The sequence below is a fragment of the Trichechus manatus genome, unplaced genomic scaffold (assembly GCF_000243295.1).
Source record: "Trichechus manatus latirostris isolate Lorelei unplaced genomic scaffold, TriManLat1.0 scaffold00009, whole genome shotgun sequence".
NCBI lineage: Eukaryota > Metazoa > Chordata > Mammalia > Sirenia > Trichechidae > Trichechus > Trichechus manatus.
The window spans coordinates 16,471,922-16,486,687 of record NW_004443945.1 but is presented as its reverse complement, the minus strand read 5'-3'; the positions used below and the strand labels follow the sequence as shown (position 1 = coordinate 16,486,687).

Here is a 14,766-nt window from a genome sequence, read left to right as displayed (position 1 = left end):
ACCCCACAGGGTTTCCAAGTAGCAGCTGGTGGATATGAACTGCCAACCTTTTGGTTAGCAGCCAAGCTCTTAACCACTGCACCACCAGGACTTTGATAAAGTGACCTTAATTCTTCCAATATATATCTAATAACTTTGGTTAAAGATTTCTAAAGCAGGCCGTAAGGAGCTAGATAATATGGCTACTGTGTTGTAGCTTTGCGTTCCCACAGTGTTTTGTGAAAGACGTCTGGCTCTAGTGGAAGCTCCTTTCCTCAGCAGAGTCTGCAAATACATAGTGTTTAGTGGGACATTGTTGTGGATCAAGTAGTGGATTAGGAGTTAGAAAACTCTCTTGAATTCTTGCCGTAGTCTCCTGGGAAGTTCATTCTGTTAAGCAGCAAATTTGTAAGGAGGGCCTTCTGAGTCACTGTAGGGTTCTGCTGAGCACTCCGGGAGATATTTACAAACCAGCCTAAGTACTGACCAGAAGATAGCCTGGGATCTACCTGGGGTAGAGGGCTCATGCTCACAACGCCATCAAGGACCAAGACCATGTAACATCACCTACTGCTGAGATAGTACAGATTTCGGATGCAGGAGTTCAGAGGTCAAAAAACAGTGGGGCTGGAAGGGCGAGAAAAGTTTACATAAAGGAGAGCTCCCTTGAGAAGGACAAGAGATGATGGTGAAAATCTAACATTACTGAATTGATAATATTTATTGATTACTTTCTTTGTGCCAGGCACAGGCTAAGTACTTCAGATGTAGAATCTCAAAGTGGAGGGATTCCAGATATGGATGAGCTACAAAGAGGAAAGCACAGAGGTGGTAGAAATAGTAGAAAATAGTTCATCGTATAAGGCTAGAGAGGAATGTGCAACATTAGTCTCTTATTTATACTCTTATTTAGAGAGTTGATAGATCCATCCATCCATCCATCCATGACATTTATAGAGTGCATCCTATATGTATGATATTAAACACTGAGAAAGCAGCAGTATTTAAGATAGACAAGTTCCTTGCCTTCATATAGCATGTATAGCTAATGGGAAATGCTGGTGATAAATTAATAAGCAAATAAATAAATATTTGCACATGCTATAAAGGAATTAAACAAGGAAATGTGACTACCTAATCAAAAGTAGCCTCACCAGTCTTTTTGGTTTTTGTTTTTGGCATAAAAAAGAAGTTTAAAAAATAACTTGTGCATTCACGTATTTGTCTCCTTATTTATACTCTGTCTCCTTCTGGGCTGTAAGAGTCATGAGATCAGGGACTAGTCTTGTTTCCTGCTGTTCCTCAAGTGTGAGGACACTGGCTGGCACAACATGGGCACACAGTAAATATTTGTTCAATACGTTCATTGAGTGGAGTCCGGGAAGAGATAGAGAGCAACTGACAAGGGACCCTGTGCAAGATTAGGGGACCCAGAAAGTATTTAGTTTGTATTTGTATTGTATTTGTTTTTAAAATCCTTTCCCTTCTTGAGCTAATACTTTTTTTGGGGGAGAAATTTTTCATGTGAGGAAGCTATGGAAAAATAAAACCTCATAAGGCAGTAGCTCAAGAGATCTATGACAAGTGTTTGACCAAACTACCTTGTCTTATTTTTGTTTCTAGCTATGACTTTGCTTCTGATAGACAATGAACCTAAGAGCTGTTATTTTAAAAATAGACACTTTTAAAAAATCTCAAAACAAAGTTGCCAGACTATCTAAGCCAATAGTTATGAAGAATCAGGGAATTCGTTTTCTCTAAACTTGATGGTCTGCTTTTCTCTCCAAAAATCTAAGAGCTTGACTGCCACACTGAAAACCCAGGTTTGCATTTAAAATCATTCCAAATATAGTTATAAAGCCTTATTCTATATTTGTAGAATGCAAAATTATTTTCGTTTGCTTTATGTTTTATTATCTTAGCTTTAACATTTGCAGTAAGAACGTTTGAATATCCTATGAGAAAAATGGGCAAAGGCCAGAACAGGAAACTCTTGCAATAAATAAATTTTAAAAATAAAGAGACAGAGTATAAAGAAATACAAAGAGCCAGAAAATGGATGAAAGACTGCTGAACCTCTTTAGCAATCAAGGGATTGCAAATTAAAATAATAAGGCACCATGTTTTGCATATCAGCTTGGAAAGAAATGGCAACAGTTTGAGGAAATAGAAACTCATACACTTGTTTGCTGTGAGTGTAGATTGTATCATCTTTTCAGGAAGCAATTTGACAGAATGAATGGTAAGTTTTAAAAATATATTTATCTTTGACCTATTAATTCTACTTCTGAGAATGTATCTTAATGAAATAATTATGTATGTATGACTATTTTGCCATGATTAAAGTGTTATTTAAGATAGCAAATGTTGCACATTATCTAAATGACCTACAAGAGGCACAATAAATTATGACACATAACTCATAAGCTGGGCAATATGAAGAAGAACTCGGCATCAGGATTGGAAGAAGATTCATCAACAACCTGCATTATGCAGATGACACAGCCTTGCTTGCTGAAAGCGAAGAGGACTCGAAGCACTTACTGATGAAGATCAAAGACCACAGCCTTCAGTAGGGATTACATCTCAACATAAAGAAAACAAAAATCCTCTCAACTGGACCAATAAGCAATATCATGATAAATGGAGACAAGATTAAAATTCAAGGATTTCATTTTACTTGGATACATAATCAACACCCATGGAAGCAGCAGCCAAGAAATCAAAAGACACATTGCATTGGGCAAATCTACTGCAAAAAAAAAAAACTCTTTAAAGTGTTGAAAAGCAAAGATGTCACCTTGAAGACTAAAGTGGGCCTGACTCAAGCCATGGTGTTTTCAGTTGCTTCATATGCATGCGAAAGTTGAATGATGAATAAGGAAGACCAAAGAAGAATTGAATTGTGGTGTTGGAGAAGAATATTGAACATACCATGGACTGCCAAAAGAACGAACAAATCTGTCTTGGAAGAAGTGCAACCAGAATGTTCTTTAGAAGCAAGGATGGCGAGACTATGTCTCACATACGTTGGACATGTTATCAGGAGGGATCAGTCCCTGGAGAAGGACATCATGCTTGGTGAAGTAGAGGGTCAGCAAAAAGAGGAAGACCCTCAGTGAGATGGATTGACACAGCATTGCAACAATGGGCTCAAGCATAGCAAGGATTGTGAGGATGGCACAGGACCGGGCAGTGTTTCGTTCTGTAGTACGTGGGGTGGCTATGAGTTGGAACCCGCTCGACGGCACCTAACACCAACAGCAACCCAATATAATAGCATATGGCTGTTAAAAGTAATTTTACACAAGTTTATTTATTGACTTGGAAAGGTGCTGAAGATAATATTAAGAAAATACAGCAAATTAAAAAAATTATTGCTACAGCATTCTATATAATACATATTTTGGAGAGAACGAGGCAAAGACAGGAAAAATGGAGTACAAACAAATGTGTTTATAGTGGTTGTTTGTGGGTGGTAGATTGTGGTTGCTTTTAAATATTCTTATTTGTTCATGATCTCTGGCTTTCGTATGATGAACAGGTGGGCTCTTGCATTAAAGTAAAAAGTGTGTGTGCTTTATTTAAAGTCTAAAAATAAATAGTTTTCTCTAAGGTTTCCCTGGGAAAACCAATAGAAATGTGGACAAAGGCATGAATAAGCCGTTTACATAGGGGACAATCTGGTTGACTGTCCAGTATGGGAAGAAATGCTTGAACTCACAAGTGGTAGAAGAAGTGCAAATTATAACCTCAATGGGATACCACTCTGTACCCATCAGATTGGCAGAAAGTAGAAATGTGGTGAGAAAGTGGGGAAACAGGATGCTGGTGGGAGTCTAAACTGGAGCAACTCATTTTGAAGAGTGAGTCTGGAGAGCCATTCTGGACAGCACATTAAATACGTCTATCTGTGGTCCTTCATCAATCCAGCTCCCACTAATTAAGATGTTTATTGCAGTGTTGTCTGTGGTATCAGAGAGCTGGAGGCACCTGAAGAGTCCATTTCTGGGGAGAAGAGAGAAGTAAATCGTGGTGGGTCATCACCACAGAATTCTATGTAGCCACAGTTAGAAGTAGCCAGACAACCATCAGTGAGGTTACATCTGACAAGGTCCATAGGTAGGGTTGCCAGGGAAAATACAGAATGTGTAATTAAATTTGAATTTCATATTGCAGGGGGCATACTTATCCTAAAAAATTATTCTCTTTATCTGAAATTCAAGTTTAACTGGATGTCTGTATTTTTATTTGCTTAATCTGATAACCCTATCCATAGCACGATATCATCTGTGAAAATTAGAGCTATGTACATGTGCAAATCAACCCGGCATATTTCACAAGACTATGTATCAAACACATTAATAGCTATTGCCTTTGTCAGGAAGGAGAATTGGGATAAAAGGAATAAATAAATATATAAACAAAGAAATAAGAGAGGGTCTTGACTGCACAGGTGTTGATAGTGAGCTGAGTATGATTAACTCAATTCTTTGTACCTAAAATCTAAAATGAAGCTAAAAAAAATGTTTTTTTCTATAGTCTCCTAGAATCTTTTTTTTTTTTCTAAAGTCTTGATAACACTGCCTGGATGATAAACAGAATATTCTGTTCTACAAAACAAAATCCCTATGGAATACTCAGGCACAAGGAAGTGAGTAGGAGGAGTGTACGCGGGTAATAGGGAACTCAGGAGAATACTTTAATAATTTTATAATGAAAATTGAAACTAGTAAGCAAATCAATTAAAAACATTGCTTCACTGAGATTTACTCCTGTAATAGAGGAACGTGCTTACATTCTTATTGTGTAAATATTAGTAAAAGAATACAAGTAAGTGCAAATCCTTAAGTGTTGCCATAGAGACAGCCAGAAGAACAGGCAAAGTTTAAATTTACTGCTTGGAAAATGATGGTTCAATATATGTCACCGAGTAACTGTTACTCTTTTCAACCCCTTTTTTCTTTTTTAATGTTAACAGCTGATTACAAGGAAAGCTTTAATACGATTGGGAACATTGAAGAGATTGCATATAATGCTGTTTCCTTCACCTGGGATGTGAACGAAGAGGCAAAGGTAAGTGAAGAGTAGCATTGATTCATTTGTTCATACATTTTAAATAATGTGTCCATTCTCTGCAGATGATTCTTTTACAAAAGCTTCTATAGGTAGGGAAGGATCTGTTAACTTGAGCCAGGAAAAAAGGAAGTGAACCTATTGTCTTTCCCTAGAAGTCACACACATTCAATTACTCACAGTTAAATTGCTTTTTGGGGGGTAAGGGAGCAAAGATAGTGTGTGGGCTCCTTAGTGGCCTCCCACAGAATGGCCAAGCCGTGTTCCCTTCAGGCCCTCAAGCTCCATTCAGTACCAGGGGCTGGCCAGGGTGGGCCAGCAAACCTTTTCTACCTGCACTGCAGACTCCCCCAATCACCCCTCTGAGGTCTCTCCATGCTGCTTTCAGAGGCAGGAAAAGGCTTGGAGCTAATGTCTTCTTCAGAGCTAATGTCACAGGCCTCCTGATCGCCACTCCCTCCAGGTTTAAGCTTGGTTGAAGGAGGGGCTCAGGGAGAGTGCTGCAGGTCTCTGAGCTTCACGGACTGACAGTAGTTACAGCAACCTTGAGCCCCTTCTTTCATTCCTGCTGCTTAAGCTTGTCTCATTTCTCTGGGGTGCCAGTATACTTAAGTGCAACCGTAAAATCTCTGGCGTGGTGTGCCCTCAGAAGAGCCGTCCCACCCTTGAACTGGTTGGGATAAGAAAGTTTCAGTTCCAGTTGCAGCTGAGTGGATTTCGACTCATGGTGATCCCATGTGTGTCAGAGTAGAACTGTACTCTGTAGGATTTTCGGTAGCTGATTTTTCACAAGTAGATCTCCAGGCCTTTCTTAGAGGTGCCTCTGGGTGGAGTCAAACCTCTAACCTTTTGGTTGGCAGCAGAGTGCGTAAACCTTTTGCACTACCCATGGGAGTCTGATAAGAAAGTAGGCTCATGGAATCCTGGAATTACCTTCCAGCCACGAGTTTCTTTGATTTTATGAAACCATCAAACTTTCCTGCTATGCTAACTCTTCTTTCTGTATTTCTTACCTTCTGATCCTTATTTTGCACTTAAGGGAAGTTTCTAGAAGAAATCTAAGCTTGTTTCTGCTTCAGTTATGTACCATCTAGGACTGTGTTAGAAGACTTTGTCTTCAAATGAATCCAAAGGTCAATGTCAACAAGCCCATTCAATGCTTTATTGTCTGCGGGCATGGGGAAGGTTTGGTAAGAAAGGAAGTGGGTTGGGAGTTTGCAGGCATGACTTACAGAAGAAGATGAATTGCTCAGTGTTTCATTTCACCCAGGTATGAAACAGTGTAGATGAGATGGGCTTCCGGCCCAAGAAAGATGACCCAAATGGGCAAATAGCAAGAGAGAGTCAGAGTAGCCTGGAGAATGTTCAAGTACTTCAGTGCATCCAGGGAAGGAGGTAGGCCTTGCACCAGATGGAAGATTAGGTCTCACAAAAAACTGTAGGAAGTTTGTCTCTAGGGCTCACTCTGCCTCCACTGAAAGTTCCTCACTCAAGTTCTATGCTTTCAGCACTTAATCCATCTCCTCAGAGACCTCAGCCCCATTCTCCCTGCTCCTTCTTCTCCCAGGCATGCTACATGCCTCATGCCACCTCTCTCAGCTCTGCCTGAACCTTTCCTATGTTACCCCCTACCTCCGCCTCACTCTGGTCAATTCTTGCCTTCCTCTTCCCGCCCTATTCTCTTGAAGCTCGATTATTAGCTACATGCTCAGGCAGCAGCCTGTGCCATGGGTGCAGTATTGGACTAGGGTTTGGATCTTTAGCAAGTCATCTGACCCCTCTGTGCCTCAGTTCCCTCATTCAAAACAAAACAAGCAAAAAGGCTTTTCCGAATCTCTCTGCTATACCTAGCATCACGCCAGGGGTAAGATGTGTGATGATACAGTGCTCTAGAGAAGGGAGGCAGGGAGCCGAGAACACGTGACGTGGGACAGAGGGAGCAGCAGGGGATAAAAAGGAATCGTGTAACTGCAAGTGCTTTGTCCATGTTGAAGCATGCTATGAATGTGAGCCATAATCGTCGCCATTATTTTCATTATCATGCGATTTGTGATGATGGATGCTAGTGGGTAAGTGTGTTAACTGTCACGTTTCTATAGGGACCTTTCAAAGAAAATGCGTAAACCTGAAGGGATAGCTTTAATGATGGAAGTTTCCAGCTTTGTGGTAGGCCAGTGAGGAAGTTCATTTGGGGTTGAGTTGGCCTTTCAGCCTAGTGCAGACCACACCACTCATTTTCCATAGGTGTGAGCTCACCTTTCTTGTTTACATTTGTGCGTGTGCTTGTGTTCTTTTGGGCAGACAAGTTTAAGCTCACATCTGCTTTGACAAATGGCCGTGGGGCATATTTTATATTGCAGCAAAACGTGTTTCTTTAATATATATGTTTTGTTACTGTAGCTTGGTTGTTGTAATTGTATGTGGTCTGGGTTAATCAGTAAGTAATAAAAAAAAGTTCCAAATAGTTTTCCCAAGACTACTGGAAGGGTTTTAAAGGAAAAGCGTCAAAATAAAACTCGTTTCATTAAGGAGGCCAAGAAGTTTTTTTTGGTCTGCAGAGCTAAAGGCATTTCTTATAATATTGATTTCACAATAAGCAGACTGCAAAAACCAAAATTGCATGGTTGTTGAAAAAGAGACTTTTAGCAATACAGGAAGGAAAGGGGTCCCTCTCACACTGAAATTGTTTGTGAGTTTCATATTCTGGAATTCTTGGGGGCATGGGAGCAGCTGCATTTGCCCTCTAATTCTGATTGGTAACAGCCGCTTCCGGGGTGGGGTTCCTTTTAGTGTCCCATGATGCTTTGGCTTGTGTGGCCAGAGGACACAGACTCGTGACTTAGACCCTTCATATGACCTACAGAATATAATGCATGTATATATGTATGTGTGTGTGTATCACACATTTATGTACTTATATTTTAAATTTTTCAAATTTTTTGCCCACCTTTATTAATCGATAGATTACTTTTTAAAAATACAGTTTTCCAGGTTCTTTGGAAAATTAAACATTCTGGACCCCATGGTTCCCAGTGTCTACAAGGCAACGAATGGGTCTTGTGAGGTACTGGCTGCTCCCCTTAATGCTCTCTCTAGGCTTCTTCATTGCAGAACTTTTCCTCTGGCCCTGGTGGACGTTTGAGCTTTCATGCCGCAATCACATCCCACCCTCTAAACAACTGACTATGCAGTTTAAATCTTCATTGGTTTTCAGTGTTGGGGGAAGCAATGACAAAATGGAGATTGAAACGGGAAGGTAAAGCTCAGCTAGGCCTGTGGCTGAGAGGAATTGGACGAGGGGCCCACCAGCATTCCCGGCTTCCTCTGGCCAGTCCTCAGAGAGCCACAGCAGCAGCAGGCCAGTGTTGCAGGCTGGCTTACGTCTGCACTGTTGAAGGGAGCTGCTGTGACATCCTTTTGCCCACACTGGTGGTAAATCTTTATCTTTGAAGGTGGATATTATTTAAAAAAAAAAAATCTGAACTCACTTGGATCCAAATGTGAATACATATCAACAAGTTGGATAATACAACTTTAGGGTTAAAAAGGAGCTAATTTGTTTTGCAAAGTTTTGTCAACCAGCTTTGAAGAAAGCAATTTTGGAAGAGACTCTATGCTTGGAGCAATGGCGGCAACATTAGAGAGAACCATATGTCTTCCCAAGTTGACTATGCAGAAGGACAGCCTTTATTTGAATATTTAAGTTTTGGCACACTTATTTAAAAAAAAAAGTCTAGTATTTGTTAGTCTTACCACATAAGTAAAATCAAGAACTGATAAGGTTTATGAATTTTTCTAGAGCACCTTCCCACTTTTTTCTTTTTTGCTGACTTACATTTTCTTTCAACCTCTCGTTTAGCATGAACAGAAGAAAGGAGAGGACATGAAACTCTAATCATTTAATTGTAGAAAAAGGCATAATCAGGGAAGGTGTTAAAACTATCAGCTACAATGAAATTTGGGGATTATTGCAGATTTCTGTAGTCTCGGCTGCAGCATAATTCTGGCGTAACTATCACGAAGTTCTTCGACCCATGACCGGTTGTACTGGTTGTGCCCCAGCGTCCTTCTGTACAATGACACCAAGCAACAGAAATTGTCTCTACTAAGACATGCTTTTGCCCTCAGGGTCTGTGCAGTCTGGAAGCCTATTTAATATGAATGGGTGGCTGTGGTCCCTGAGAATGATTCAGTGATATCTAGGAGGGTGAGGTGCTGGGGGGTCATATGGCCAAAGCTTGGACATTGGTGGGGGTGGGGCAGAGGGCGATGGGGAACAACGAGCACTGGCCTGAGGCTCCAACGACCAAGTACTAGTGCTGGCACGCAGTCACCGGCCTTGTGACTTCCCCTTTCTGCACTTTGGTTTTCTCAGCTGTAAAGTGGAAGGTGGGGAGGGGCTGTGTGTCTGACAGATTATGAAGATCCCCTCCATATGATTCCTGGGGGGAGAGTGGTGGTTCAGTGGTAGAATTCTTACCTTTCATGTGGGAAACCCAGGTTCAATTCCCAGCCAATGCACTCATGTGCAGCCACCACCCATCTGTCAGTGGAGACTTGTGGGTTGCCGTGATGCTGAACAGGTTTCAGTGGAGCTTCCAGACTAAGATGGACTAGGAAGAAAGGCCTGGCAATCTATTTCTAAAAATTAGCCAATGAAAAGTCTATGGATCACAAAGGTCTTATCCACAACCGATCATGTGGAAGGTGTAGGACTGGGCAGTGTTTTGTTCCATTGTGTATGAGGTCGCCATGAGGCAGGGCTGCCATGAGTAGGAGCGACTTGACAGCAACAACAACCATATGATTCTGATGGGAAGGCAGCAGTGTCACATTCTCTCCATGACTCCCATGGAAAATCTGTAATTTTTTTTCTTTCTCCCCTTAACCAAGCCCTGGTGCCTAAAAAGTAGATTTGTTGGCCACTAATCGCTGAGATGAGGAATTCCCACGCAAGATCCTATTGAATTATTGAAGTGCTAGAGCTCAGATTCCTGGCACCGATTGCTGCCTTTCTCTAGGCGATGACATCACCCAGAGCAGGAGTGCAGCAAACCCTAATTACAGGCTCCCCTTTCTCCCAGATTTCTAAGGAGATTCTTGAGACTGGGCCCCTTGTGTTTGTCCAGTGCCATTTTCAGTGTTCACAGTGATTTCAAGATTAAACCAACCTCGGTGTGCTACAAAGACGTCTCTCATGTGACCGCAGAGGAGAATTACTTACTTGAGCATTAAGATGTTACTTAGTGTTTTGTGCTAACTTTGAGGAGTAAGTTTCAGAGAGAGAGAAAGATGGGGCAGTCTGCTTCTGTAAAGATTTACAGCCATGGAAACCCTATGAGGCAGTTCTACTCTGTCCGATAGGGTCGCTATGAGTTGGAATTGACTTGATGGCAATGAGTTTGGGATTTTGGTTTTTGTGTCTTTTCACAAGAACATGATACCAATCCCCCCGCACCCCACATTTCTGTGCTTCACCCTTCGCACAGTTTATAACTCCTTGAGATGAAGGAGGCATCTTTCCATGAACGCTTTCTTAATCCTCTGCATCCAAGTCCTTCTGAGTTTTTCGATTCAGTGAAAATATTCCTCCTCTCTCACTTGTGCCAGTAAGCATCCAAGCAGACAGATAAAGCCACTGCTAACCCATCCCCCGTCTCTATGATTAAACAAAACTACTATAATTCAATAATATGAAACTTTCTTCTGAGTTACTATTTTGCTGCTTTTTGGTTTAACACCTTCGCTTGTACAAGGTAGAGGAAAGTCACTCACCTAAGTAATGTCTACCCAGCTCCTTCTTCCAACCTCTATTCAGTTGCAGGAGGGGACTTTGGGGGACTGTTTAGTCTAGCCCCCTGCTTTGCCAGATCAGGAGAGAACATTCTTCCCACATTTGGGGGCTGCGGAAGGAACTTTCAGACAGGAATTGAGATGATCAAGTACACAGATGAGGTGTGTGTTTTCTGCTCTGTTAACAAATATTTGTGGTGAGGTTGGGGGTGTCAGGGCTGAGACCTGGTAAGGGTGTGGTGGGGCCCAGAGAGACTCAGAGGCATTGTGGATAATTCCTGTGCATCTCAGATTCCACTGTACATTAACTTTCTACACACCAGGCATGCAAGCTTAGGCAAGTGGAAAAGTTGGGCTTTGAACCCAGGTCCCTTTGAGTCCAGAGTCCATGCTATTAACCACTATACCAACAGAGGGAAATCTTTAAGTTTTTCTTCAGACCACAGCATGCTAAGATTTTTCTTCTCAAAGAATCTATAGGCTACAACCTGTGTGAGTTTAGAAAGAAAACAAATGATCAGCCCCATTTCTTTGAGCAAAGAGTTCACTTAGGTCTCCCTACTTTTGCCCCAACCCCTACTCCAAGCACAGATGGGCTTGCTGGTCCAACACTTCTAGCTCATAGATCTCTCCCTATTCAATGTCTTGTATTGTCTGGTACGTTACCTGTTTGTATCATGTATCTCATTGACCCGAATGACTATGAGAGTGAGGGCTGTTTGAGATTGTTTGCCCTCATCAACTGAGTGTATGTGTGTGTTGAGTAGTCTAACATTAGTGATGTCATTCACAGTTATTGCCTCTCTCGCTGTCCATTAATGTAGATCAGTGCATGCTCTGTAATGCTGCAGTCCTGAGACATATCAGTGTTTTCTCCTCTGTACCTTTATAACATTTAGTCTCTCTTTTCTCAATTGCTTTGTAGCTCCTTTTTCTGGTTTCTTAAGTTTAATTTTCGCACTATTTCATTTATATTATTTCTGTGCCCCCTTTTTAAAATACTTTATTCTGTTCTGAATGGCAAACACTATTTCTTACTCTTTCTTTTTTTTAAACCACGCAAGGAGCACAGATTAAAAAGATAATATAAAATTCCAGGGAGTGAGGATTATTATCAGAGAAGACGAAGGTTGTGGAAGGCACATAATGGCTACTTGATATATGTGTGCAACTTTAAGAAATTCAGTGAACAAAAATCCACATTTACCAAGCTGGTAAATTGGAAGTGAATATTTACATATAAGGTGTGTTCATTTTATAGATAGATTCCTCTCAATCTGGATTTCTTTTGATTCTTTAAATGAATTGGATTTATAAATAAGGTTCACATGGAATTTTTGAAATTGTGGGGAAATTTGGTGGAGAGGTGCATACTGATATTTCCTCTGGGCCTTATTTCTCTTAATATTTTTACCTGATACATTGCCTTTGTACCTGAGTTTGCTTTACTATCAAGGAGATATATCTGAGATGCAAGACCCATTCTGAGGGATGGAACATCAGTGTGCTAAGATGAGTCAGCAGGCTGAGAAGGAATATAAAAGTGAAAAGTTGGAAGTAAAAGATTTGCCTCTATATTTGCAAATCCATCCGTAGTGAAGAAGATGGAGTTAATTTGTGGCTCCAGGCATGACCTGCAGCTGCCCTGGACATAACGGTGCATTTGCATGCCCTTATCTGTGGTGGCTGCAGCTAACTTTCTTCTTGTTGTGAGATACAACTGGAGCTGTCATATGGGGAGACTAGTTTTATCACATAAAATTCAGTGTTCTTCCTTTTCTCATTGTATGGATCCACCCTTTCTCTCTCAGTGCCATCTTCTGAGGTACAACTGGTGGTCAGCAAGCTAAGCCTCACTTGTGGTTCCATCAGCTGCTAGTAGAGAGGAAAAACAGCTTCTCAGTCCTCGTTATCTCAGTTTGCGTAACTTAAAAGACAGCATGGTGGAAACTGCAGTGCTTTGACCATAGCCTGTGTGAAGATGGTAAATTGGAGAGAATATAGGAGTTCTAACTGTCTAGTAAGGAGCCCTGGTGGCTCAGTGGTTAAGTGCTCTGCTGCTAACTGAAAGGTCAGCAGCAGTTCAAGCTCGCCAGCAGCCCCGAGGGTGAAAAGACCAGGTGACCTTGCTCCTGTAAAGATTACAGCCTAGGAAGCCTTATGGGGCAGTTCTACTTGTCCTCTAAGGTCACTATGAGTCAGAATCGACTTGACAGAACACAACAATAACCGTCTTGCACACTGCAAATTATTCCATCTCTTTGTGGTGGAAAATAAGGTTATCTTAATGAAAAGTCTGGCTTGGAATTCAGTACCAAACCATGGCAGATCCATTAAGTTGTCCCAAATTTATAATTTTTCTCCCTCCCGCTTCTTTCTCTCTTCTCCCTCCCCTAACATTTCTTTTGGGTCTAAAATGTTTAATTTAATAAGCTTATGCTGACCCCCACTGTGTGATGAACACAGCATTTTAGAAAATTAGAGTTTTGGTCGCCTTGGTGAATCGCACCTCCCTAGGGCGTGTTTCTAGATGGAGAATGTTCTCTCTCTGCTGATCTCCAGCACTGGACACTGAAGGAGAAGAGAAGGTATGTAAATATTGATTTTCAGAATGAAAAGAAAAACCAAAGGACTGAACAAAGGGGATCATACTCTTCAGTGCCTTGTGGGTTCTTGACTTCTCTTATTTTACCCCAGAATAGTTTGATGTGTTTGCCTGAGGACTTCTCATCTTACTTACAAGACAGTCTGGGATGATATGGAGTTGATAGATTTTACTGATTAAAAAAAGTTACCCCCAAACATTTTTGCTTAAGTAGGACCCAATTTTAAACAGGCCACCGTAAGGAAGGTTAGAGAATATTATAGGGCATCTTCATGGTCTCAAAAGTAAAGAAGTGGGGTTGGGGAGGCTCCTGGGAGGAGTCTTGAAAGGTCAAGATACACACTGCGAATCAGAACAAATGGCATTTTTATGTGTTTGCTGGGGCGTGGCATGGGTGAAGGAAGCTTTAAAAGGGAAAGGTAAACATTTGCTGGAGTCTTTGGTGTTGAACTTAAACAAAGCCATGCCTTTGTTCCAGTTTTTTCAGGTAATGGATGGCAGGAAAAGCTATAAACCTGGAGTTAATTCATATATAGAAGGAACAATCTTTGGAACACATCTCACTGCAGATATCAACAGCTTGATCTTTTGTTTGAATGTAGAGTATCCATGGTTTCTAGCCTGTACGCAGCTTAGGGCTCTGTAACTAACAAGTATGAAGTGTTGTATGTGTGGATACAGACTTGGATTTCATAGAATGATGGTGTTTGCATGTGCACAATGATTAATATTTGTTCAGTGATTACCATAGACCAGGCAATTGGCCAGACACTTTATGTAATACTCATAGTTTAAGTGGATATTATTTTTCACTTAACAATTGAGGAATCTGAAGCCCAGAGAGAGGTTAGCTAGCTTGCTAAGGCTGTACAGTTAGTGCATAGCACACCTAGAATTCTGAATTCTGAAACATTGCCCTTTCCACGCTGCCTTTTTGAGTTGGGAGGATCTAATAGTAATACCCTCTCCAGTATTCTGATGAGGGGACATTCATTCCTTCGAAGCAACTTGCCTGCTGCATATCATGCAGCCTTCCAGGTGGTGGGATTCATGGACAAATGAGGCATAGACCCTGCTCTCAGGGAAATTCTTGCTTGGGCAGGGAACTGAGTCATAGATGTAAATAACCATAGTACAAGGTAGAAAGCAATAATGACTGTTACAAAGGTAAAGTGTTAAGGTGTTAGGAGGGTTCTAAAGTGAGGGATAATTCTGTTTTTTATTTTAAACTTATTTTTTCCCAATTTTTTGGAAAAAACTTTAAATGAAAAGTTGAAAGAATAACACTACGTATCTTTCACTTAGATTAATTC

The 14,766-nt window shown here is 41.1% G+C and overlaps 1 protein-coding gene across 1 annotated transcript in view; it reads left to right on the top strand.

The window, feature by feature from the left end:
* Positions 1-14,766, top strand: part of GRHL2 (grainyhead like transcription factor 2) — a 111,793-nt gene that overhangs the window by 42,463 nt on the left and 54,564 nt on the right. Inside the window, exon 7 of the mRNA XM_012559693.2 lies at positions 4,961-5,055. Coding sequence (XP_012415147.1) covers positions 4,961-5,055 — 95 coding nt within the window. The remainder of the gene's footprint in view (positions 1-4,960; positions 5,056-14,766) is intronic.